This window comes from Leguminivora glycinivorella, chromosome 26 (genome assembly GCF_023078275.1).
Source record: "Leguminivora glycinivorella isolate SPB_JAAS2020 chromosome 26, LegGlyc_1.1, whole genome shotgun sequence".
In the NCBI taxonomy this organism is placed as follows: Eukaryota; Metazoa; Arthropoda; class Insecta; order Lepidoptera; family Tortricidae; genus Leguminivora; species Leguminivora glycinivorella.
The window spans coordinates 1,700,513-1,728,491 of NC_062996.1; the positions used below are offsets into that span (position 1 = coordinate 1,700,513).

At 39.7% G+C, this 27,979-nt stretch overlaps 1 protein-coding gene across 3 annotated transcripts; it reads left to right on the plus strand.

The window, feature by feature from the left end:
* Nucleotides 1-67: 67 nt before the first annotated feature.
* On the plus strand, nucleotides 68-27,883 carry LOC125239984. 3 transcript variants are annotated; one of them, XM_048147779.1, is made up of 8 exons: nucleotides 10,318-10,600; nucleotides 12,677-12,818; nucleotides 13,835-13,897; nucleotides 14,212-14,274; nucleotides 14,492-14,548; nucleotides 14,960-15,022; nucleotides 25,424-25,501; nucleotides 27,024-27,883. In XM_048147779.1, exons 1-8 carry the CDS (start codon nucleotides 10,472-10,474, stop codon nucleotides 27,437-27,439), a joined length of 1,011 nt encoding a protein of 336 aa, XP_048003736.1. In that variant the 5' UTR covers nucleotides 10,318-10,471; the 3' UTR covers nucleotides 27,440-27,883. The 3 variants fall into 3 exon arrangements, with proteins under 3 accessions (XP_048003735.1, XP_048003736.1, XP_048003734.1); XM_048147778.1 differs by lacking the exons at nucleotides 10,318-10,600; nucleotides 12,677-12,818; nucleotides 25,424-25,501; nucleotides 27,024-27,883 and adding exons at nucleotides 68-344; nucleotides 902-1,043; nucleotides 22,178-23,197; XM_048147777.1 differs by lacking the exons at nucleotides 25,424-25,501; nucleotides 27,024-27,883 and adding an exon at nucleotides 22,178-23,197.
* The last annotated feature ends 96 nt before the right edge of the window (nucleotides 27,884-27,979 follow it).

A 27,979-nucleotide genomic window follows, 5' to 3' on the forward strand; every position in this document is an offset into this window, starting at 1 on the left:
CCATGCCGTGTGCGCGCGCCCTAACACGTCACTGTCATGATGACGGTTCGTTGTCGTACATTGTGGTAAGTTGGTAACGATTTTGGAAACAAACTAATACTTAAGTCACTTTCTTCAATATTCAACCATGTATTTGTATTCAATATATTCATCGGCTTGATCGGACAAACACAAACTACACTCGTCTGAACTTATTGCAGTCTTGATGTACTGTGATGGGATTGATAAACCAGTGCCACTGCTGTCTGCTGCGGCCTCCGGCGAAAGATTTGAGGACGCCGTACACTCGTCGCGGCATAACGGAGATATACTCGCTCATGATCGAAGAGTGCTTCGTGATCAAAGTAAGTGAATGATGCACGATATTCGTACAGTTGCCGTAGTGAAGCCTCAAACATCGCAAGTATGTCTCGTTTGGCAGTAGCTACATATTTGCGGAGTTAGTCGTTCAAACTGCGGCGCCCTCAGTGGAGGCTTAGCGCGCCGACTCAACAAGGAGTTATCGTAACGCCAGCATATCAAAATAGCTATCCAGGGGGCAATGCGTCCAGCCTTTTAGGCACCCTTTCAATCATTACCTAGGGAAAATTTGTCATTCATAATATTGTTTTGCCGCACATATTAGAGTCATACTTTAGAAACATGTAGGCTATTTACCCTATTCATTACTGAATTTTCTAAGCAACTGAGTAAAAGAGTAGAAGTTTGGAGCTCTCGGAGGATGTGACATTGGTACAACATAAAAGGAATTTATGAATAAGTTAAACAAGCACATTGCAAAGTTAAACAAGCACACTGCGTAACTCAGAAAATTTTAATCCCTGCTGATCTTACTTTGAGTCTACTTTTTCTTGCTTGTTGTTTGTCAGAAATCAACTATTTCTATTTGCTCATCTTGTAGCTGACATCGGGCAATGATGACCAGAGCGGTATCTGCGAGGAGTGTTTGCGGCTCCTGCGGGAGGCGAGCTCCTTCAAGGTGCAGGTGCAGCGCTGCCAGACCGAGCTGCGTCAGAGGCTCGAGGCAGGACTGAGAGTCAAAGGTAAAGATTTTGGATAATTAGTTTTAGCTTATAATAAGTACCATACAATTATAAAATTAAAAAAACAATTATTACTACATATATATATAAAAAAAAAGTAGGATACCTACAGGAACCCGTTCTGGGCCATGCCGGGTCCAAAGGTCCCCATCACGCTAGCAGCGTTACCCCGCTGTATGGCGATAGAGACCTGTTGGACAAGCCATGACTCAGAACGGGGATCTTTTGTTTTCTCCCTGAGGCGCTTTCAGATCTCTCGGAAGAGTTCACGTGCCTCCCTTCCCGGCGGTTGTAAGGTACAGTGTAATCTTTCATGGCTGTTGGTATTCTTTGTACAAATAAATTCATTAATAAAGCTTTGACATAACGTTTTTGGAGACCAATCAGGCCTAATGGAGAGTGGCTCAGCGTCAATTCCCAGAAAGGGCATTTATTTATGTGATGAACACAGATATTTGTTCACTCAGATATTGGTTGTTTTCTGTGTATACTAAGTTATATTCAATTTTATGTTTTAGCTGAGAAAGCGTTGGATGAACCTCCTGAAGATGACTCGTGCAGCGGGGTCCCCGAGCCTTCTCTACGTGAGTATAGTATACTAGATTCAAAACCATTGCTAATTATCAATTTGAAATTTGGAAGTTTGGCTTTTCATTTATAGGTAACAGCTTTATGAAGAACTACATTGCTATTGTCCGCGGCGTCGCTCGTTTAAATTCGTAAATTGCGAAATGTTCCATACATAATTCCACATCCCCCCATTTTAGGGAAATGGGGTTTTAGAAAGAGATAAAATGTAGCCTATGTCACTCTCCATACCTTTATTGGCCTTCGCACAAATCACGTCAATGGAATATCATGTCTGAAACGGTTACCTACGATACGAGACAGGCTTTGCCTAGTGTAGGAACCAGCAAATCCTAATGATAATGCCTAAATGTACCTACATAACTGTCACTTAGTTGTAAGACCAGATAACTCAATTTCTGTTTATTTTTTTTATTTACCTCCAACTATACACACTTGAAAAATCACGTCAATTCGTCGTTCCGTTTTGCCGTGAAAGACAGACACATAAACTTTCCCGTTTATAGTATTAGTATGGATTTTGCACCAATAGTGCCGATCACAGAACATGTTCACTTTAATTATAATATGTTATAACATGGTCTGCTTCAGACGAGGAGACCCCGGCCCCGCCTTGTAAAGAGGAGCCCCGAGACAAGTATATGTCACGTAAGTACATTTGTAATTTAATATCAAGATCGCTCAATATGTGTAATATATATAATCTACTCCATTTATAGCCGTGAATAGCTTTCCAAGACCCATCGTCTCCCGGGCCTAGTCCCCATTCCTCAGCCCTCCAACAGAGTGGCAGCTGACATCCACGAATGAATAATGATCAGCCATTAACCACACGAAGTACACGAAATTTTTTTACCTAACCTAATGACACCAACCAATCAGAGGTTCGTTCCGTCATGATATAGTGACGGTCACTGGACAAGTGGACATGTGTCCACATTAATTATGCGTTATTCCGTTCAGCTCCAGGCGAGGAGAGCCCGGCCCCGCCTTGTGAAGAGGCGCCGCGAGACGGATATCTGTCACGTAAGTACATACTTAGAATTGTATTAATAACAAGCTCTCCAAACACTAAATCAGGGGTGTGCAAACTTTTATTGGCAAAAATTGAAGGAATTTTAGAGGCGGGCCAGATTTACACCAAAAATGTTTTTTTTATTTACTACAGCGGTGGCCATATTACACACTATTTTGAAAGACCCGGTGGCGGGCCTACCACTTAGTGCATAAAATTCGCTTAGGTGCCTCTGAGACTAAATATAGTGTTCTACCTTATGTGACATGCGCATATTAAAAATATGTAACGATTTCCAGATCCGAACTATATTTCCGTAAGGCTAATAAGTAGTTGCAGTTCCAACATTTCCATAATAAGTACTGAATTACTTGATCATCTGTTTGGATGTTCAATGGCCATTTTAACTTTTTGTTGTTTGGAAATAGACATGTGTTTGATGTGTTTCCTTGTCTTAAGCTGGCGAGTACGAAGTTGGCACAGCGCTTCTGCCCTCGCGAGCTGTTCAGCAGCTCACGCTAGGGTGCTACGTGAAGCTCGAGCGCCTCCGCGACTCACCGCGCGCGAGTCCGCCGTGCCCCGTGACGTCACACCGCGAGAGCCAGCCGTGCCCCGTGACGTCACACCGCGAGAGCCAGCCGTGCCCCGTGACGTCACACCGCGAGAGCCAGCCGTGCCCCGTGACGTCACACCGCGAGAGCCAGCCGTGCCGCGTGACGTCACACCGCGAGAGCCAGCCGTGCCGCGTGACGTCACACCGCGAGAGCCAGCCGTGCCCCGTGACGTCACACCGCGAGAGCCAGCCGTGCCGCGTGACGTCACACCGCGAGAGCCAGCCGTGCCCCGTGACGTCACACCGCGAGAGCCAGCCGTGCCGCGTGACGTCACACCGCGAGAGCCAGCCGTGCCGCGTGACGTCACACCGCGAGAGCCAGCCGTGCCCCGTGACGTCACACCGCGAGAGCCAGCCGTGCCCCGTGACGTCACACCGCGAGAGCCAGCCGTGCCCTGTGACGTCACACCGCGAGAGCCAGCCGTGCCGCGTGACGTCACACCGCGAGAGCCAGCCGTGCCCCGTGACGTCACACCGCGAGAGCCAGCCGTGCCGCGTGACGTCACACCGCGAGAGCCAGCCGTGCCCCGTGACGTCACACCGCGAGAGCCAGCCGTGCCGCGTGACGTCACACCGCGAGAGCCAGCCGTGCCGCGTGACGTCACACCGCGAGAGCCAGCCGTGCCCCGTGACGTCACACCGCGAGAGCCAGCCGTGCCGCGTGACGTCACACCGCGAGAGCCAGCCGTGCCGCGTGACGTCACACCGCGAGAGCCAGCCGTGCCCCGTGACGTCACACCGCGAGAGCCAGCCGTGCCGCGTGACGTCACACCGCGAGAGCCAGCCGTGCCCCGTGACGTCACACCGCGAGAGCCAGCCGTGCCGCGTGACGTCACACCGCGAGAGCCAGCCGTGCCGCGTGACGTCACACCGCGAGAGCCAGCCGTGCCCCGTGACGTCACACCGCGAGAGCCAGCCGTGCCCCGTGACGTCACACCGCGAGAGCCAGCCGTGCCCTGTGACGTCACACCGCGAGAGCCAGCCGTGCCGCGTGACGTCACACCGCGAGAGCCAGCCGTGCCCCGTGACGTCACACCGCGAGAGCCAGCCGTGCCCCGTGACGTCACACCGCGAGAGCCAGTCGTGCCCCGTGACGTCACACCGCGAGAGCCAGCCGTGCCACGTGACGGCACACCGCGAGAGCCAGCCGTGCCCCGTGACGTCACAGCGCGAGAGTCAGCCGTGCCCCGTGACGTCACACCGCGAGGAACAGGCCTACACAGACAATACTCGTCCCACACACCTCACACACGACTCTAGTTTTAACACACACAAACAGGAAAATATCACACACACACCAGAAACGAATAACGATGTCTACTGTTGCGACATGTGCAGTCAGCAGTTCACGTCGAAACTTACTCTAATGCGGCATGTCGAAACACATTACGCACGAAGACATATTTTAGGTGTTAGTGGAGTAAAAGAATTCAAATGTAAAGAATGTAACAGAGAATTCACTCGTAAAAGTTATTTAGTTGACCACGAAAAAGTCCATAGTGGAATAAGACCATACAAATGTAAAGATTGTAACAAAGAATTCGCTTGTAAAGGTAATTTAGTTTCCCACGAAAAAATCCACAGTGAAATGAAACCGTACAAATGTAAAGATTGTAACAAAGAATACACAAAACCATCTTATTTAGTTGTTCATGAAAGAATCCATAGTGGGATAAAACCATACAACTGTAATGATTGTAACAAAGCATTTACTCGTAAAACTCATTTAGTTCATCACGAAAAAATCCACAGTGGACTGAAAGCGCACAAATGTAAAAAATGTAGCAAAGAATTTACACATAAATACAATTTAGTTGCTCATGAGAGAATCCATAGTGGAATAAAACCATACAAATGTAATGATTGTAACAAAGAATTCATACATAAAAGGTATTTAGTTGCTCACGAAAAAATCCACAGTGGACTGAAAGCGCACAAATGTAAAAAATGTGGCAAAGAATTTACACATAAATGCAATTTAGTTAGTCACGAAAGAATCCATAGTGGAATAAAATCATACAAATGTAATGATTGTAACAAAGAATTCACACATAAGAGGTATTTAGTTGCTCACGAAAAAATCCACAGTGGACTGAAAGCGCACAAATGTAAAATTGTAGCAAAGAATTTACACATTAAATGCAATTTAGTTAGTCATGACAGAATCCATAGTAGAAAAAAACCTTACAAATGTAAATAATGTTACAAAGAATTTAGACAAAAATATAGATTAGTTGTCCATGAAAGAATGCATAGTGGAATAAAACCTTTCAAATGTAAAGAATGTCACAAAGAATTTAGAGAAAAATATAGGTTAGTTGCCCATGAAAGAATGCATAGTGGAATGAAACCTTTAAAATGTAAAGAATTGAAGTCATGATTAAAATAATTGATGAATAATTCAATTCAATTTCAATTTATTGCATCAAATTAACACTTACAGTTGAACCTAACGTGCTAATTAGTTTTGTATTTCTTAGGATCTAAGATGCAATATTCAATACAGTGACGTGAAATAGTTCATCAATGAAATAAATATTTTAAATTCAATTTAAATAAAACACATTAGGTACATTCGAATTTAGATGTCATTTACATTAAACAGATTCTGAGAATAAAATTAATAATTGTGAAGGAAATGAAATAAATTGATTACTTAAATGCATAGCAATACAATTTTATTCGGAAAAGTCAAAATATTCAAATAAAAGTAATTGAAAACAAAATAAAATAAAAGCAAAAGTTCATTCGAATTATATCAAAATAGCGGAAAGGTCACAATAATTAATTCAAAGAAGTTAAATTTTTATACTTAATTTAAAACAATTCAGGCAATGGAACTAGTGGTAATAATGATTAATTATTAAATAAAACTCTTCAATCACCTCTATGCAGACGGTCTTATTTATTTCATCGGCATGAAAGTTACGGGCCCTGCTTATGTTATGTGTCATTCAATACTTATTAGAAGTTTACAGTTGCAAAATATAGGCTTAGAAGTAAGCTATGTAAGAGAATGGAGTATAGTATGGAGGCTTATTGTCGAGGTAATATTTCGAGATGAAATCATGCATTTGCGTAATCAATATAGACATTTTTGTTTCGAAACAAGAAACTTTGTTTCTCAAAAACTGTATGGTTAAACATTGGTTATAAACCGTGATTCGAAGCAGAAATGGTTATAGTGTATAGCAGCCATACTCAAAGTGTGCTCCGCGGATCCCTAGGGCTCCGCAAAGCCTCTCTGGGGGCTCCGTGTGAATTTTAGTTACCTGATATGCAACTTCAACTCTCTTCCATAAAACCAAATATTCACCAATTGTTAAAAAAACAGTTTCATGTAATACCTCACATTACAATCTAATGATTAGATTTTACTATTATGATTACTTATTAAAATAAAGATTGCAATAAACTATTTTTTTTATTTATTTCATTTAAGGGTTCCGTCAGATATCTTGCGTTCTTAAAGTGTTCCATGGGAAAACAAATTTGAGAACCACTGGTGTATGTATTTTTTGAATATTCTGATAAGCACATTTATCTTTTTTAAGCAATACATTAAAAATTTGCAAGGGTATTGTATTTCCTAAAATCAACACTATTATTGGTATAGATAAACTTATTATTTTCGTCAATCTTACTACTGTCCTCTCTGACGGCTGACGACAAACTGAATGAGGCGCCAACGTGTGAACGCAGTTGGCCATTGGCGCCAAGATCCTTTGATGTTGGCCGCTGTACACATATGGCCAACGGTTCCACCAACCCCCTTGGCCAAGCGTGTAGAGGGCTACTTGGCCGTAAGTTGGCAGTTGGCGCTTGCGCTTGCCGGCCAACCGATTGGTGTCGGTTTTTTGTCCACACATCAAATGGCCCCTGTACACATATGGCCAACGGTTTCACCAACCCCCTTGGCCAAGCGTGTAGAGGGCTACTTGGCCGTAAGTTGGCAGTTGGCGCTTGCGCTTGCCGGCCAACCGATTGGTGTCGGTTTTTTGTCCACACATCAAAGGATCTTGGCGCCAATGGCCAACTGCGTTTACACGTTGGCGCTTCATTCAGTTGGTCGTCAGCCGTCAGAGAGGACAGTAGTGAAATATTTACGAAAATAATAAGTTTATCTATGCCAATAATAGTGTAGATTTTAGGAAATAAAATAACCTTGCAAATGTTTAATGTATTTCCTAAAAAAGATAAATATTCTTATCAGAATATTCAAAAAATTGTTAATATTTCAAATAATTTAATTTTACTACGGGGTTATTATTTTTTAATAAAAATTTTCTGACAACGTCTATGACCTAGAATTTCCTAGACTTTTCCATTCCACGTCCATCTTTCATGAAGAGCCAATGCCAAGTGATTGGTTCGCCAATGTGTAAACAGCGGCTCTTATCTTGGCCAAGGGGTTTCACAAAGGGTTGGTGGAACCGTTGGCCATATGTGTACAGCGGCCATGAGGACAAAAAACCGACACCAGTCGGTTGGCCGACCAGCGCTGGCGCCAACTGCCGACGTACGGCCAAGTAGCCCTCAACACGCTTGGCCAAGGGGGTCCACCAATGGTTGGTCCAACCGTTGGCCCCATGTGTACAGCGGCCATTATCAGATCGAGAGCACGGATTTCCATACAATTTCACAACTGTTTTCCTGCCGTCCTGGGTTCGAATCCCGGTAAGGGCATTTATTTGTGTGATGAGCACAGATATTTGTTCCTGAGTCATGGATGTTTTCTATGTATATAAATAAATAAATAAATATTATAGGACATTCTTATAGTAGAGCGGCGAGAGGGTCTCGGAAAAAGTTGATGTGACTGGAGAGTATACTGCTGACAAGTGGTATCGTTGTGATCGCTAGACTTTACTGAGTACGAAATAATGACTTGTCGCATTCTCAGACTGTGGGGGGGTTAACTATGACGTCACAAAGATCATGGTCCCGGGTTTCAATTTTTTGCCAATTTGTCTAGAACCCCTTATCCAATTTTGAAAAATGAGGTGTCTATTGAAAGCGTATAACATGCTGATTAAGATTTCTTATATGTGAAAAGTATAGTTTTGTTAGTTATTTTTTAATTAACAATAATGCAAAAAATACTTTTTTTTTTACTTTCTTTTTTGATTTTTGTGACTCAAAAAGGCAATGAAAACGGCCACTTAGCTAAAAAATATGTTATATAAATCATTTAGCTACATTATTAAGCTATCTGTTGCTTTTGAAATTTCTACGATCGGATAATAAATAAGCAAACTACAAGCACATACCTGTAGGCGGGAAGTACCGCTTGACACGCGTTCCCATACATTCGGCGTCTACCAAATTACACCTCGCGCAAAATTCGTTTCAAGCAGATATACCTCTAATCTTATTCATCGTAACCTATCAATATTGGTATCATTTGAAAGTACCATTAAAGTACTTTAAGAAAAAATTTCAATAATTTTCTTAAAATCAATAATCGCCAGTCTGCGGTGGTTACAAAGGAAAAAAGTGGGTATGCAATTTGACTGGTTTCCTAGGTTTGATACCCTAGACGAGTTTAAAAGGGGAGGTAAAGGTGACATATGGGTTGTTCTCTGGCCTAAAAGCTACACAGAGGGTCAGGGGAGAAAAAACTAGGGTTTAAGTTTAGTTTTAAGTTATTTTTTCTTTTATTTGTTGATTTTATTGTGTTTAATTTTTTTTGTAATTTTATCAAGGGTACACGTTGGTTTCTTTTGCTGAAAATTCCCTTTTTTATGAGAAATGTGATGACTTTCATGGCATTTTCCGATAGAGACTAAAATTAACTTTCAAATAAGGCCACATAGTCATACTTTTACTTGTATAATATTAAGGGCAATAGCCCCGGCGGAGTAGTGCAAGCGGGACAGCAGTGTAGCAATCCATAGACCTGACTTCACTGGTTCCTCAGTGCCACACATAGTCTTACGAGGCGGCCTGCGTGATGAAATTCATCGCATTTTTCATAAAAAAGGGCATTTTCACAAAAAGAAACCAGCGTGTATTCTTGATAAAATTACAAAAAAATTAAACACAATAAAATCAACAAATAAAAGAAAAAATAACTTAAATCTAAACTTAACCCCTAGTTTTTCCTCCCCTGTCCCTCTGTGTAGCTTTTAGACCCATCGACTTACAATAGGGACTGAGCTCACACTTTTTTTTGCCATACTAAATTGAACCTTATCACCTGCGCATAAAGGCGTTCTTGACAGACTAGCAAAAGTGTGTCCACATGAGAGGGTCAAAGTTGGGGCTGGTGTCCCTCTCGCACGTGTGACCAGTGTTAAAAAATTACTATAGTAGTAGTATTTTTACCTGTATGATAACTAAGTTTATAAACTTCTTAAATTATTTTCGTATTATATCGAGGCAAGGGTATTAATACCTTGTAACGAATTGGTAAGTCATTATTATGAAGCCATAAAACCAAAAAATTGCGCAATTATTAAAAACCTTTAATTGGGTATTAGTAGATTTGGTAGTAACTTTGAACTGGTATCCCCAAATGATGACAGTGATGACGTCATTCAAATGATTTTGATAGTGGTAATAAGTGCGAGAGGGACACCAGCCCCAACTTTAACCTCTCATGTGGACACACTTTTTGGCCTAACTACTCATTCTGGTTTAATTATAATTCTGTGTTTAGTTAGACCAGAGAACAACCCATATGTCACCTTTACCATAGACTAAACTAAATAAAGTCTCTTTTCTCTGCCTTTACCTCCCCTTTTACACTCGTCTAGGGTATCAAACCTAGGGAACCAGTAAAATTGCATCCCCGCTTTTTTTTTGTAGCAGGCAGGGTCACTGCGCACTGTATCGTCGCTTAGCACCCATAGTACAAGCTTTGCTTAGTTTGGGGCTAAGTTGATCTGTGTAAGGTGTCCCCAGTATTTATTTATTTTTATGGCGGGCCTTAAAAAAAACGAGTGACTAGCCAAATTGTATGCAATTACGCCAACACCACAGTACTTATGTTGGCTCTGTAGTAGTTTCATTTCTGACAGTTCTTGTCATGTATTGTATTTGTCAACTCGACTGGTCACTCTTTAACCTATGAAGAGTATATATATTTTCACCTTTCTTTTTGCCTGTTATTCTCAATGTTTACTGGCTTCATCGCACAAACATTGTGAAACACGTGAAAACTGAATATTATTTTAACCGTGCGGGCTCTGAGCGGTTTGATGTACTGTGATGGAGTCGATAAACCAGTGTCACTGCTGCCTGCAGCGGCCTCCGGCTAAATATTTGAGGACGCCGTACACTCGTCACGGCATAACGGAGATATACTCACTCATGATCGAAGAATGCTTCGTGATCAAAGTAAGTCAAGACTCGAACGTCTCAAGCATAGAGAATATTGAATAGTATGGTAGTCGCAAATATGTCTTGTTTGGTAGCTAAATTTTTGCATAGTTTGTGGTTGAAATTTCGTGGCCGTCAGTGGAGGCTCTACAAGGAGTTATCGTAACGGCAGTGAAGCAAAATATCTATGCAGAGCGACACCGCGACCAGCATTTTGGGCACTTCCAAACAATCCTTACCTTTTTCTTATTCTATTATTATTTATTTATTTAACAATATATTAGAGATGGGCCGAATACGGACTTTGCCGAATATTCGGTTGAGCCATATTTTAAATCCTGGCTTAGAGTACACAAGAAAATTTTGATTTTTGTTTTTTAAGATACTTTATTTACAAAATTATTGTATGTTTTAACGCATGTATTTTTTACATTAACGCATTTTTAACTCTTTTTGATAGTCCCTTAGAATGCTGAAATAGGATGTCATTATCTGATGAATTACGAAACAACTTACACTATTTATTTACTTTTTTTATTCGGTAAATGTTCAGCAATGTAACCAAACTATGACCGAACACGAACATTGAAAAACTTGCCGAAATTGCCGAATACCGAATATTTACCGAATAAGACACAAGAATAACACAAGATATTGTAATAAGTATGCTAGTAGTTAGATAGGTAGTTAGCTAGAAATCTACTTTTTATCTATGTGTGTGGATGTGGATGCTGTGGACGATAACATCCATATTATAGATTAAATATAAAGTATATTTAATCTATGTCTATATGTTCCTTCTTTACTTTACTACTGGCCTTAGCATCTATTTCAGATGATTTATCGACATTGCTTTTGGTGGCTACACAGACCTATAATATATAACGAGTATAAGTTTGGAAAAAGCCCTGCCCAGTTGGCCCAAAGTGGAGCAAAGGGTCAGTGACCTGTATTTACTGTCCGCGAGTGTATAACAGCAATGGAACATATCAGCAGCTATTCTGAGTATTTTTGAAAAAATCCAATAGTTATGACTTTATTCATTGAAAAAATTCTAGAATGATAAGAAATCCTTTTTATTTTTTTTCTCAATTCTCCCATACCCTGCAAGAATGCGACTCATGCCACTCAGTAGTACTTACATTTACCTACATTCCTAGCCCTATTTCGTTTGGGTATGCTGTGGGTCAAATGCCCGAACAAAATGCCCAATGACCTTTAAGAATATGTTTTAGTTTAGCGGCAGCGATAGCTTACCATCCTGTCTGCTTATTTGCCTACTAAGGACCAGTTGCATCAAGCACATTTGACAGACGCATCATCGTCACGCAGCAGACATCTATGGACCTTCCCATACAATAAAATTTAACGAACGCTTTAACGGTGACAGAAGGTTTGATACAACCGGCCCTACCCCATATAAAAAAAGTTAACAAGCACCGTGCACATTCTGCATAACACGGAAATCCCTGCTGATACTCTTGCTCTTTGCTTGTTTGTCACAATAAACTATTTCTATTGGACATCAACAGCCACGTGACCCGAGGTCACAGCCTAAAACTGAAACGCACTCATACTACTACTAAAGCTGCATGAGTGTGGTGGATTGGAGGATGTGTGTCATATTATGATGGAGTTTGTTCGGAACGAGGACAGAAGAAATGAACTTTTGCTTCAAGGCATTAATATTCAAAAACATTACTACTGTAATAGAATCTTGGCTTTCCCGCAATCGAGGGAAGCGAAGGCTCTATGCAGTATGGTGATTTTGGGCATCCCAAGACGAAAATAATTAACTGTATAATTTTTAATATTTTAGTGTAAGAACTCCTGATGTGTATCATGGAGCGACACCGTCTCTTAAAAAAAAAACCTATCCAATTGTGTTGTTAATTAGCGGCTTGGAACCGTTTACCGGATAGTGTTGTTACTGCTCCCTCAGTGAATGTGTTTAAAAACAGACTAGACAAATTGCTTTTAAATAATAAGATAGTGACATGACTTTGCTAACTATAAATCATTAGACACTGTGTGACATAGGCTCATCAGCTGAATAGCTGCCTATAATTGAATAATAATAATAACATCTTGTAGCTGACATTGGGCAATGATGACCAGAGCGGTATCTGCGAGGAGTGTCTGCGGCTCCTGCGGGAGGCGAGCTCCTTCAAGATGCAGGTGCTGCGCTGCCAGACCGAGCTGCGGGAGAGGCTCGAGGCAGAACTGAGAGTCAAAGGTAACATACATACATACACTACCGTCAAAAAGTTTAAGACCAAACACAATGTTCAGTGTCATTGTTATAAACCCTTCTAAAAATCATCAAACTAAATTTGTAATCAATAGAAAACAACGTAATCTTATTATATTGATCGGCAACCCATTTGTTCTGCAAGAAGACAACGATCCCAAACACTCAGCAAAGATCTGTAGAAGCTACACAGTCAATAAAGAACGCCAAGGTGTGTTAAAAAATATGATTTGGCCACCGCAATCCCCAGACCTTAACCCGATCGAACTTTTATGGGATGAACTCGACCGTAGAGTCCGAAGACAATGTCCGACATCTGCAACAGCTCTATGGGAGATACTGCAATACGAGTGGAAATCCATTAGCCAAGAAACGCTACACAAACTTATAGCAAGAATGCCAAAAATCTGCTCGGAAGTGAAAAAGCGTCGAGGAGGATTTTTCGATGAGAAAAACGTTTAGCTTTTATTTCTTATTATGATCCCTTTTTAAAAACTATTATACGCTTTATTTTGTCGGTTGTAGGTACTGAAAAGTAATATTCTCATAGGAACTTCATGAAATGTTGATTATTTGCATATATCGTGTTTGGTCTTAAACTTTTTGACGGTAGTGTACATACAATCACGTCTGTATCGCATAACGGGGTAGGCAGAGCACATGAAACTACTAAAGCTTCAGGGCCTCTCTTGGCAAATAAGGGGTTAAAAGAAAACGAAACTGTGGCATTGCAGTGACAGGTTGCCAGCCTCTCCTACGCCACAATTTAACCCAGTCAAAGGTAAATTGTAATGTATCTTTTAAAGCTGATGGAATTCCTAAATAAATAAATATTCAAGAAATAAAACTATAGAAAGGATTATATTATAATTTATTTATAATTTTGTGTAGATTAATTAATTAATTGTTTTTTAACATAGTAAATTAAAAACAGCCACTGACAGAATTTTAAGACCGACTAAGTATGTTCACACTGAACTATATCCAATGTTATGTTTTAGAGGAGAAAATGGATGAACCTCTTGAAGATGACTTGTGCAGTGAGTTTGCCGAGCCTTCTTTACGTGAGTATCTATTATTATATTATAAACTACTGCTTAGGGTGATGCATATTTTTATCAAAATTAAAAAGTTCTATGTCTCACACCCTCAAATTGTTCTCTGGTACAAAAAAAATTGTAATTTTTCAGAATTTTCCGTTACATTCTAGGGGTTGCTTAAAAATACACGTCAATTCGTCGCTCCGTTTTACGGTGAAAGACGGACAAACAAACAGACACACACACATTTTTATTTATAATATTAGTATGGATGTTAAAATTTTGCACCCATAGTGCCGGTAAAAAGGCCAAATATACATATGTTATTATATGTTCAGCTTCAGACGAGGTGAGCCTGGACCAGCCTATTAAAGAGGAGCCCCGAGACGAATATATGTCTCGTAAGTACATTTGTAATTTTATATCAAGATCCCTAAATAATTACGCTTAATACTATGGCTTGGTTGAAGTCTTGGTGGCTCAGTTGACAGAGCGCTGGAGTATTCGATCCAGTGGCCGTGAGTTTAAGTCTCACCTGGGGCCGACATTCTCCACTTAAATTTATTCTACGCCAAGTGGACATGTGCTTACATTAATTATGCGTTATTCCGTGTTCAGCCCCAGACAAGGAGAGCCCGCCTTGTAAAGAGGAGCCCCGAGACGAATATATGTCACGTAAGTAATAATCTCCATTTATAGCCACGAATAGTTTTCCAAGACCCATCTTCTCCCGGGCCTCGTCCCCATTCCTCAGCCCACCAACGAAGTGGCAGCTGACATCCACGAATGGATAATGATCAGCCGTTTATCACACGAAATATCGGTTTTTTTTTATTATTATAAATGGGCTTACTCTTGACCACAGACTAGCCAAAGACAAAGACGTGGCCTTCGATGGAGTGAGCTCGCCCAGAAGATGCCTGTTCACTCTTGATTTGAAGGTTGCCGGTTGTACGCAATGATGACGAAATTATCTTACCTAACAAAACCACAACAATCAGAGTGCGCGGTTCCGTAACAATATAGTGACGGTCACTGGACAAGTGGACATGTGTCCGCATTAATTATGCGTTATTCCGTGTTCAGCCCCAGACGAGGTGAGCCCGGGCCCGCCTTGTGAAGAGGAACCGCGAGACGAATATATGTCACGTAAGTATACTATGGGAATTATATTAATATGAATATCTCTAAATAGTCTACAAGGGACAAAAGAAATGATCCCCGTTTTGAGTTATGGCTTGTCCAACAGTGGGTTATTTCGTGTGATACTATACAGCACGACCACGGATGATTTTATTAATTCTGATGCGGTACAAATTCACGAAAAAAAATGTACTTTTTTGTACTGACGTTTAAAAAAAATGTACCCTTATGATTTTGGAGTTTCGACATAGGGCCCGTGGTCGTGCTAGGTAGGTACTCCCTGGCACGACCACACTATATTTAATGAGATTTTAAATTTCTGTTGCAGTACAAATTCACGAAAAAAAATGTACTTTTTTGTACTTACCTTTTAAAAAAAAATACCCTCATGGTTTCGGAGTTTTGACATGGGGTGTGGTCGTGCTAGATAGGTGGTACTTCCTGGCACGACCACACTATATTTATGTTTAATTTGATGGTCAAATGAATACTAAACAAGTGTTTTGAAATTGTACTATGTAAATTACTTCAAAAACTTAGTGCGGTCGTGCCAGGGAGTACCTATCTAGCACGACCACAACCCATGTCGAAACTCCGAAACCATAAGGGTACTTTTTATAAAAAGGTAAGTACAGAAAAGTACATTTTTTTTCGTGAATGTGTACCACTACAGAAATTAAAAAAATCATTAAATATAGTGTGGTCGTGCCAGGAAGTACCACCTATCTAGCACGACCACACCCCATGTCAAAACTCCGAAACCATGATGGTATTTTTTTTTAAAAGGTAAGTACAAAAAAGTACATTTTTTTTCGTGAATTTGTACTGCAACAGAAATTTAAAATCTCATTAAATATAGTGTGGTCGTGCCAGGGAGTACCTACCTAGCACGACCACGGGCCCTATGTCGAAACTCCAAAATCATAAGGGTACATTTTTTTTAAACGTCAGTACAAAAAAGTACATTTTTTTTCGTGAATTTGTACCGCATCAGAATTAATAAAATCATCCGTGGTCGTGCTGTATAGTATCACACGTTATTTCACCACGGTGACATTGACACTTGACACTGATAATAGGGAATATGGACGTAACTCCAAATAGGCCAAAATAAAAATATAAATATAATAACACGCTCAGTGTAGGGTTCCGTATATAGTTTTTCTTATTTTTCTCAAAAACTACTAAACATATCAAGTTGAAAACAATTTTCCTAGAAATTCTTTAAAAAGTTCTACTTTTGTGATTTTTTTTCATATTTTTTAAAATATAGAGGGGTGGGGGGGCCACCACACTTTTTTTCCTTTAGGAGCGATTGTTTCCGAAAATATTAATATTATCAAAAAACGATTTTAGTAAAATATAATAACTAAAACTAAAGTACCTTAAAACATATTAGTAACTTTTTATTTATTGAATAAAATCAGTCCCCACTTTACATGTGGGGGGGGGGGGGTTTCCTAACAAAGCATTTTTTTCCACTTTTTATTTTACCACTTTGTCGGCATGATTGATATATTGACATGTGGAATTTTACGCGGCGATACAGACTGTCCCGAACTCGTAGAAAGAATTGTCAAACTTGGTGTTCCATTTGTGCCCAAAAATCTATTAAGACCGCGAAAGCACAACCTTTTAGCAGCCCCAATTACACGAACTGTAGCGCATAGAAATTCACCAGCTGTGCGGGCTCTAAATCAGTTGAACTCGTTTTTGTCATGGGCACCAGAATGTGATGTGTTTGCAAGCAGATGGATGATTGTGTATCAAATGTGTCTACAGTAGGGCTTCCAATACCGGGATCCCGCCTTTTTTTGGGCACATTTCAATACCGGTATTTAATTTAGTAATACCGGGATCCCGGTATTTTTAGAAACTAACAAATTTTGCCAAATGAACGTAAATTACTCATCAAAAACGTTACATTTCTGCACCATGACGGTCGCTACACGCGTAAATCTTGCTTCTTGCTCTCGTTTCTCGATTTGACACATTCTCTAATTGGTGTTTTTACAATATTTGTATGAAAATGATAGTTTTTTCGATGATTACCTAGATAAAGATGCGTGTCAAAAGCATTTATTGAGGAGGGCCAGTCGCGAACCTTTTTTGACACATTTGTTGCACTTGTGAATTCGCACGTAAGTGTGACACAAAGCAACACGTCAAACGTTGCAACAGGCCACAGACCCTCTGTAAACAAATCGCCCTGGTGCATCTATATCATAGATAAAACATTTTACAAAAAATTGGTTAATGCATACGAACTAACGTATAACGTAGCTACTCTATGGTTTACTGTGCATGTGCGTTAATGTGTTGAACTCTAGCGCAAAACTTTGCCGTAACATTCCCTATAGTAACGAAATTGGGAAATCTGAACTATCAAAATGAAGAAAATTACTTTTCTAATCCGTAGATCCGCGTAATCCGTGTTCCTATTCCGCGAAGTAATCATTTGATCATGATTATTTCTTAATGTGGTAAATAATAAAATTATTTATGTGGGACAATTTACCTTTTTTGGCTAATTGTTCAATGATTTGGCGGATTTATTTTATTAGTGCTTTAGCGCCTCTAGCGCCACGAAAAACAAAAATACCACTAAATTGTAGTAGTAGTAGTAAGTAGTAAAACACTTTATTGTACCAGAAAATAATACAACACACAGGAAAAAGAGCTTATTACAAGTACAAAGGCGAACTTATCCCTTTAAGGGATCTCTTCCAGTTAACCTTTGAGCAATTGTACCACAGATATTGATTACAAAATATTACAATGTGTTTCCAAAAAAAATCATCTCATGTATTTCATAACATTACTTTGGTCGACTTTGATTTAGCATAATTTTATATACCATAATAATCGTATAGCAAGAGCAGAATTATGACACGCTATCGAAAAGGAAATACTGTCTCAGATCCCCCGTTAGGTACGACGACGAGCGAAGCGAGGAGGAGTGTTAGGTATCTTACATCCCCAACACATCTGACTCGCTATCAAAAAGCAAATTGCAACTTTATGCCGCCTAAATATTATGTACAGATATTATCTGCGAAAGTAATATTCGACTAGAAGACTATTATGCTCATCAACATTATGCCAATGTACGATTCGGTATTATAAAAATCTGCTAAATGATTTATACCAAAGCATATTCTGCGTAAGGTATTTCTGCCAAGAACTATTATGCAAATCAAATATATGCGAAAAAAGTTTCTGCCAGATAATAGTGAACCATTATCTACTAAACTACAAGGTTCTATTCCGCACGAGCCTAAAGAGATCGATTTGGCAGAAAACATGGTTTGCTATGGATGGCCGCGTCTTCTTGCGAAATGTCCGATCTGGCGGCGATATCTAACTTACAGAATCGGTTCACTATTGTCTTACAGAAACTTTTTTCGCATATATTTGATTCGTATAAAAGTTCTTGGCAGAAGTCACGATTGGCAGAAACATCTTACGCAGAATATGCTTTGGCATAAATCATTTCGCAGATTTTTGTAATACCGACTTGTTTGCTGTCATAATGTTGATGTGCATAATAGTAGGGATGTACCGTGTTATACCAATTTCGTTATGTTACCTATTTCGTACTATGAAACCTCTACGGCCGGTAGAGAAAGTATTGTATGTCATGTCAGAATTGACACACTTGTCATTCAATTAAAATATTGTAAACATTAAGTATGTTATTATTTATATAGAAGAATGAATACACAAAACTGGCGACGAGGATGGAGGAACTAGAACGCTTTACGCGCCTACGGGCATCGGTACGTGGTCAACTTACAAAGTCCCGAAGAAAACCGACCAACAGTGCGGTGCTTTGCCATTGGTCAGAGAGTTCAAGCAAGAGATTATGCTAACGGACATAATAAATGGCAATTTGGAACAATAACTAAAACCTTAGGCCGGCTTCATTACGAGATTAGAACGGACGCTGGAGATATTTGGATAAGGCACATAGACCAGATATTGGCTACCGTAATACCCATTCAAGCCGCAGAAAACCGACCTTAGGGATTTGTGAGGGAGGTGTTATACCAATTTCGTTATGTTACCTATTTCGTACTATGAAACCTCTACGGCCGGTAGAGAAAGTATTGTATGTCATGTCAGAATTGACACACTTGTCATTCAATTAAAATATTGTAAACATTAAGTATGTTATTATTTATATAGAAGAATGAATACACAAAATACCGACTAGTCGCCGACTAGTCGGGAAAGCCGACTATCCGGCCACATTTCTAGTCGGCGATTAGTCGGCGACTAGTCGGCAAAAGAGGCCGATTAGTAGGCACTTCATTACTGATAGAAAAACAGTACAAAACTAAATTATCAGCTGAAAATTATGGTTGCATTATGTACCTATTCGTAATTCCTTTCTTTGTCAAAACAACAAATTTCTGTAATCATCACAGAAATAAATTTCCTACCTAGGATTACAGATTTCATAGGCAGGATCATTACCCACTAAGCCAAGCCGCTTGTTAAAAATGGAAAATGTGTATAAATATTAGCATGAACCTTTGAACCTGTAAAAAATCATAAAAAGCGCGAACGTAGAACCAAATATGACATTCAAAATGTGAATTTAGTCGAAAATTATGTTTTGGCCGACTAGCCGACTAATCGGCCACTCAAGCGCCGACTAGTCGGTAGTCGGCCTAGTCGGCCAAATCAATAGTCGGTACATCCCTACATAATAGTCTTCTAGTCGAACAATACTTTCGCAGATAATATTTGTGCATAATATTTAGGCTGCATAATGTTGCAGTTTGCTTTTTTTTTGATAGCGAGTTGGATGTGTTGGGGATGCAAGATACCTAACACTCCTCCTCATTTCGCTCGTCGTTGCACCTAACGGTGACTCTGGGGCAGTATTTCCTTTTTGATAGCGTGTAATAATTCTGCTCATGTGCTATACGATTATTATGGTATTATAAAACTATGCTAAATCAAAGTCGAGTAATGTTCTGTAAAACAATATTCTGCCTAATGTGTCTTATGCGAGGGTGGTAGTGATAATGCCAACCAAGTTTTCTGCAGAATGACCATTCAACCGATAGTGCTTCTGCGAAACATATGCAAAGTGTGTTTCTGACTAAAACTATTCTGCCAGATGAGGGTAACCCTACAGAATCACCTGAGTAGAGCGCTCTTTCCCGCTTGCTTTTACTTATATACTGCGTCCTCAGTCCCACTCATAACAAAAATAAAGAGCACGGGGCGTAGCCCTTTGCACTATGTATACTTATAAACGATAGAAATTGAACCGACTTGGCCACATAAGTTTGCGAACCGTTTTGGGTTGAAATTGAAACATATGAAGTTCGAAATGTATTCGATTTGACCCATCACTAAGTCGGATTGGCAAGATTTCGCTGTATTATAACACTCATGAAAAGTAACAAACGAGATTTTGAATAAAAATTGTTATTTTAAGCAAATTACTTGGTTTTTATACTTTCGCGATTTCAATACCGGGATCCCGGGATCCCGGTATTGAAATTACCAATACCGGAATGAATACCGGTATTGGATAAGGTCCGGTATTTGGAAGCCCTAGTCTACAGTATTGTGAGGTGATGGACGAAAGGTGATCGTATTTTATTTCTTTTGTTAATCACCTAATAATATCTAAACTGAATTGTACAGTGCTTTGGTTTCGACTGTAATGCTGTAAATTATGTTTACAATTAAAAAAAAAATGTTGGTACCAAATTTCAGCTTTCTAGTGCTAACGGTCACTGAGATTATCCGCGGACGGACAGACAGACAGACAGACATGGCGAAACTATAAGGGTTCCTAGTTGACTACGGAACCCTAAAAACATACCGTTTACAAAATAACTTTGAAAGTTATCGTAATTTAATAGTGAAAATGATTTTTTTTAAACAGCGGCTTTTTTAAATTCTCAAAACGCAACGTGACGTCCTGATACACTTGACGTCTATAAGTGGGAACGAGAAAGAGTTATTCTTTTCTCGCTCCGACTCGTACGTGTGACGTCAGATTACGCTCCATCGAGCGCGTCAAAATGGCCGCGTTTAAAGTCCGTAAATGATAGTGGTTATAACTTTTTTTTAGGTTCTTAGTTTTTTTTTTTACATAGTGTATATTTTGCATGTGTTATATTTTTTTAGTAATTGATAACTAGTACAGTCACCGGCAAAAATATGTGATGATTTTTGTACCATGTCTAACATTAACATATTGTTTGAAATGTCATACGAAATTGTCAAAGGATTAAAAGTGACAAGATAGTGACAAGGTACAGAAATCATCACTTCTTTAATGCCGGTGACCGTAAAATCGTATAAAAACGTTCCAACAAGGTTGCGTTAAACGTTTAATTATGTCAAGGTACGTCTCTTGTGAATATCAATTAATTGTCAGGTTATTCTTTTGAAATTACATTATCACTCATTTACATACATTAGAAATTACATTATCACTCATTCACATACTAATACACGGTGCTCGTGAGCGTTGCGAGAGATTTTAACCACGCATTTCATTTCAACATTTTGCCAAAAAAATAAAAATAATTTTGTAATTTTTTTTACTATTTTTCAATGTATTTACATTCACATAAAGAGTAAATTTTCTCATAAAACTGGCACTTAAAATGAGTTTTAACGTGTATTTTTCTAAAAACCCTTTTTTTTGAAAGGTTTTACTTCTCACTTTTTGATATCTATCAATTAGGAAAGTAAGACCAAAGAGGATCGAGTATTATAGAGTGTCAAAGTAAAATGTGTAGTCACAGTGCATAGACTTCCACCTCTCGACACAAGCTTAAAACTTTTGAACCTCAGTTTTGACTATTTGGTCCATATTGTTAGCTTGATATGTGTTAAAATGTCAAATATTAATTAGCGCCTAGCCGAGCGTTCCCCAAAGGTGTAACGCGATCTAGGCCACCGTACCTTTTTCTCTAGGGCTTTGAGGTACGTTTTTTTTCTTAGACTTTATCCGTCTATACGGAGTTGGCATGGCAGCGAATGGCATCAACACTTAAAAAAGCCTTTTGTACTGAAACTAGGCGAAATCAAGAAAAGTCTCTATGACATTTTAGTTTTAAAATGGGATCAGGAATATACTGTTAAAATCTCGTAACGCTCACAAGCACCGTGTATATTTTCCAGGGCGAGACGACGAGGCAGCCACAGCCACTTCTATTCCTCCAAGAGTTCTAGGGAGAACCGCAAAATATTACCGTGAATACAGGGCGCGAAAGCGAGCAGAGTGGGAAAAAGCGTTGTTGAATAGAACATGTGACCCTTCTACTGCTGATTCTTCTATTAACGTCGCAAGATCTGTAGATAAGAAGAAAGCAGCCACGGAGAAACGGAGAGAGTACCGAGCACGCAGAAAAGCACAATGTTACCAATATTGCAGAGCGGAGCAGGAAAAGTCGTGGACAACTAGTGACACTACTGTTGATTCTTCTATTAACGCAGGACCAGTGAAAAAGAAAAGGAAACCAGCCGCGGAATACCAGAGAGAGTACCGAGCGCGTATAAAAGCCAAACGGCAAGCTATAATAGGCCGAACTGCTGGGCCTTCTGTTGATCCACAAACGATTGTTGGGCCGAAGAGTGATGGCTTTTCACTACCAAAGAAGAAAACACGCGCGGCATATCAGCGGGAATATAGGGCGAGGAAAAAAGCTCAACGGGAATCTTCGAGCATTCAATTGTCAACTGTGCCACGCACTGTTTATTTTCTTCACGTTGGTGGCGAACAGGGATAAGGTCCGCCTGTTGGAAAGCGGTCACCGTAACCACAGTATAATGACGACTCAGTGGCAGCGGCGACGCGATCGGTATTTGGCTCTCTCGCGCGACACGGCAGCGCGGCCCGTACTGGCGCGACTGGTATCATCCGGTTCCGCATGTACTCGCTGCACCTCGCTGCGTGCGAGCGCTACTCAAGGACAAACCGCGCGGCGCAAAATTTGTTAGAAGAATTATTACTGGTTTTATACTGTGCCGTCGCCTGCAAGACCTTTCTGGGTTGATAAGTAACACTGTTACTCAGTGTCGATATTTCCTTGTTGAACAGCCGAAGTGTCACTATCATGAAATATAATAAATAAATAATGAAATATAAGCAAGTGAATAGTGTACAGCAATATATTTAACTAAGACTAAGTTATGTTATTATGTATAATATTTATATCAAATGTATGTTTGAATATGCAACACTACATATCATGTAGCGGCGAACATTTAATTTGGGAATTAAAACTTTTTGTACATAAATATTTCTATTTTCATTTATACATTTTGATATTTAATAATTAAATTTAAATGCAAGTACCTGGGCGATTAAGTTTCGAACTCAAAAATTCGCTTTTTCCGGGACCTAACACTAAGCTAGATCGATTTTCCACCCCCAAAAAACCCCCACACAATAAATTTCAGCGAAATCCTTAGAGCGGTTTCCGGTATTTATAAATAAATATAAAATAATTGCTCGTTTAAAGATACACCGTGTTTTTATTGAATTCCGTTAACTTTGGCGTATAGTTAGATCCATTATAGGAAACAGAGTAGCATAGTTAGTTTTTTTTATTTGTAACTTTTTTCGGAAAAATGCCATACACCTGTAATAGATGTTACATCAATTGCTGTTAAGAAACGGGCTTTGTGTGTTAGATATACGATTGACATGTCATAGCACGGGTCACTATCAAATTTACCTTATCGCTAAAAGACTATATAGCTGACATGTCTGGATTGTGTTATGTCTTTGTGGATACGTAGACATGAATGCTAAATGCATCTTTAGCAAAACGTCTGGATCTTAAAACGTAACAATTTAAAATGATCTAACTGCAAAACATCTTCATCTTCGAATGTCTGTATTACAAAACAGACATGAACGCTAAACAGTCGAGGAGCAAAAAGTCTGGATTGTTTAATGTTTTTATTACTAAAAAGAATAAACGCCGAACGACCCGTTAGCAAAACGTCTGGTTTTAAAATGCTTAAGTGCTTTGAGAATTCAAACCTTCTCGCACTGTTAATAAGAACTGTTACATATTTATTATAAACCATGACGTCCATGACACATTATATTTCCGGACGTTTTGCTACTGTATCGTTCTGTGTTGACGTCAATTAACTAACTTCACTTTTGACTTTTTAGATATGCTAATCATACGGACTATGTATATTTCCAGACGTTTGGCTATTCATTCATTCTAAGTCTTAGCCATCCAGTTAAATTAACTTTTTGCTGATTGAGTATTCTACTTTCAAGTCATCCCAGCTGAATTGACTTTATGCTGACTGTATATTTACATTTTCTGACATCTAGCCGAAATAGTCGTTTAGCGATAAGATAAACTTGATAGTGACCCCATAGCACATCTCGGACACTGGCGGTCAAATATATGAAAGAGACGCGTTCGTAGCACACATCCTAAGCTCTTATAGGTGACGCGTACGATGCTTGTATGAGTGAGATATGACAGGATGACTGTTCGCGTTTTCGACAGGCGGTAAATGTGAGGTAACCGAGAGGGGGTGGGTGGCGCTTTCAGCGGGGAGCGGAAGTGACCATACTGTACGATAGTACTCTGGTCATAGTTTATACTGTGGTCATAGTTTTGACACTTAGTGAGTTAATTGTAAATCCCGTTTCTCAACAGCAATTGTTATATCAAAGAGGATCGAGTATTCAAGAGAGTTACTGTCAAAGTAAGATGTGTAATCACATGCCAATCTCTCGACACAGGCTTAAAACTTTTGAACCTCAGTTTTGACAATTTGACCCATATTCTTAGCTTGATATGTTTTAAAATGTCAAATATTAATATTAGCGCCATCTAGCCGAGCGTACCCCAAAGGTGTATGGCCATCTAGCTCACCGTACCTTTTTCTCTATGGTTTTGGGGTACGTTTTTTTCTTAGACTTTATCGGTCTATACGAAGTTATATAGGTCTTTGGTTATATATAAATATAATGGACCTAACTATATGCCGACATCAAACTAAATCAAATTCATCAATCTATTCAATATTTATGATTCAAAATCAACATTGTAGGTAACCAGCCTAGTTAAATTTTGTATGAAATTACTTTGCACTCTTGTGGATAAATGCAATTTTGCTCTCTGTTTTTGAATAGCAAAGAGAGCGTTGGTGTGGTAAAATAGTACATTAAGATACTGTTGCGAAAAAAACGAAGTTGTAGTGGCGATAAAATACGACCGAAGGGAGCCATCTGTACTGAAAAACATCGTACCTAAGGTACACGTGCGAAGAGGAAATTCGTAACTCGTGTCGACTTAAAACACTCCTTCGGTCGTGTTTTGATTTATCGCCACCCGTTACGAACTTTCTTTTTTACGCACTTGTATCGAAATGTACTATTATTTGCAGTTGAGGTGGAGGTAGAGTTCGCGCCGCGTGAAGTGAGCGATCGCCGTGACGGAGCTGACGAGGACCGGGACACTGAAGGTAAACCCTCTCAAACTACTCATGTCTTAGTCTCTCTCTCTCTCTTGACTAGAGATGCAACGAATAGTTGTTTGGCCGGATACCGAATGTTCGGCCTAACCATCGGCCGAATATTCGGTATCCGGCCGCCGAATATTCGGACAGCAGAATTTTACCTACAATACCTACAATTTAAGCAGGGAGCGGGCGCGTCGTGCAGGTTTTGACTTGTTTCGTAGTGAACTTCGCGCGGAGTCCGTTTTTGTTTCAATGTTTATTTTTTTAATAATAAAGGGCTGTGATTTTAAGTATTATAACCGTAACTGTGTTTTTTTTACATTTAATTTGTTTACTCCAAAATCATTCAACCAAAAATAGCACATCCGGTATCCGGCCGGATAGTACGTCACTATCCGGTATCCGGCCGAATATTAAAATAAAGGCCGAATAGGCCGGATACCGAATAGTAACCGAATATTCGGTGCATCTCTACTCTTGACGATGACGACGATGATAATTTACGCTATTTGACGCTAGATGTCACTACAAACAACTCGCATTTGCTCATGTAGGAGTTACAATTCTTTCCTTACTAGTATTCGTTTCGTTTGACGACCGGTCTGGCGCAGTCGGTAGTGACCTTGCCTGCTACGCCGCGGTCCCGGGTTCGAATCCCGGTAAGGGCATTTATTTGTGTGATGAGCACAGATATTTGTTCCTGAGTCATGGATGTTTTCTATGTATATAAGTATTTATATATTATATACATCGTTGTCTGAGTACCTACAACACAAGCCTTCTTGAGCTTACCGTGGGCCTCAGTCAATCTGTGTAAGAATGTCCTAAAATATTTATTTATTTATTTATTCGTCTACGTTATTAATTTTCAGGTTTGTATGAGATTTTCAAAATTTCAAACTTAATGCGGGGGCTGACGATGTTGATTTAAAAAGCTGAAAATTTGCACAAAGGCTTCATAGACTAAGTCATTGATTGATAACTGTTAGGTTTCATGAAATAAAACTATGGAAACGGATTAAATCGCGTATAATGAATTTAAAAATTCATTCCGACGTTTCGAACTCTTTACAGCGTTCGTGGTCAACGGGTGACTGAGGAAAAATTACAATGTGCAAAAGCTACCCACATACAAGAAATATTAACGAACCATGACCACAAATAATATAGATTTCTAAGGCAGGTTCACATACTATTAATTAAGCTAGTTATACAATATTCAAAAAATTTACCATTACTATGTTAAAAAATAATTAACCAATTAATCTACACAAAATTGACAAAGAACAAACTGCAAATGTCCAACACCATACAACACAAATGCCTCACAGCCTTCGTCGTGCTTGTTCCATTATCAGATGTACTACTGGATCCCAAGCCGGTGGTAATTAGGTGATTAGGTTTGCTAATTCCAAAAGAGTGATTTTTTTTTATTCACCCTATTATTCATATAAAAATACAAGCAATCTTCGTTTATAGCAATCGACGAAATGGGATGTTTTACTAAACACACATAATTTTCCAGGGTGCAGCGATGAGGCAACCACAAGCACATCCACTTCAACAGGTCAAGGAAGAAAAACTGCACAATATTACCGTGATCACAAGCAGACGCAACTGAAAAAGGAGTCGTTGACTACTATCCCTTCTACTAATTCTTCTGCAATTAACATAGTAGAAACATCGAAGAAAAGGAAATCCGCCGCCCAATACCAAAAAGAGTACCGGGCGCGTAAAAAAGCTCAACGTAATAGACTAATTTGGACGGGGGGGTGTTCTATGAATCAACCAACTGCTGGGCTTGCTAGTGATATTGGTTTTGCAAAGCCAACAAGGAAAACGCCGGCAGAATATCAGCGAGAATATAGAGCGAGGAAAAAAGCCAAACGGGAATCTATGAGGGCTGCGGAGAACGGTTCAATGGAGATTGCTGATGGTTGAGGTGAAACTTGTAAGCGACTTCCAAGGTTGCGTGGAACGTTGAACGCTACCATGGACGTCACGGGATGCTCAGCTTGAAAGCGCACAAATGTAAAGAATGTAACAAAGAATTCACTTATAAGAGTTCTTTAGCTGCGCATGGAAGAATCGGCAGTGGAATAAAACCATACAAATGCGAAGATTTCAACAAAGAATTCAGACAATACTTAACCACAAAATTAAAATTTTGGAAAAACCCCCGACCGTGACATAGTACCTAGTAGTAGTAGATTTTCATGAAACATGGCTAAGAACACTTCCGACTAACTCAGGTATCAAACAGAAAAACTAAATGGAAATCGGTTCATCCGTTCGGGAGCTACGATGCCACAGACAGACACACACACAGACAGACAGACACGTAAAACTTATAACACCCCTCCGTTTTTGCGTCGGGGGTTAAAAATCGACGACGGACAAACAAACAGACACACACTCTTTTCGATTTATAATATTAGTATGGATAATTTCTATGTTTTGGCCTCAGAAATGAGTGGTTAC

What these genes read in the sequence shown, in the direction of transcription:
- LOC125239984 (XM_048147778.1), top strand. Translation starts at nt 216, where the DNA reads ATGGGATTGATAAACCAGTGCCACTGCTGTCTGCTGCGGCCTCCGGCG. An exon ending in AAGAGTGCTTCGTGATCAAA is followed by an intron (nt 345 to 901) that starts GTAAGTGAATGA and finishes CTCATCTTGTAG; the next exon opens with CTGACATCGGGCAATGATGA. An exon ending in GCGAGACGAATATATGTCAC is followed by an intron (nt 15,023 to 22,177) that starts GTAAGTATACTA and finishes TATATTTTCCAG; the next exon opens with GGCGAGACGACGAGGCAGCC.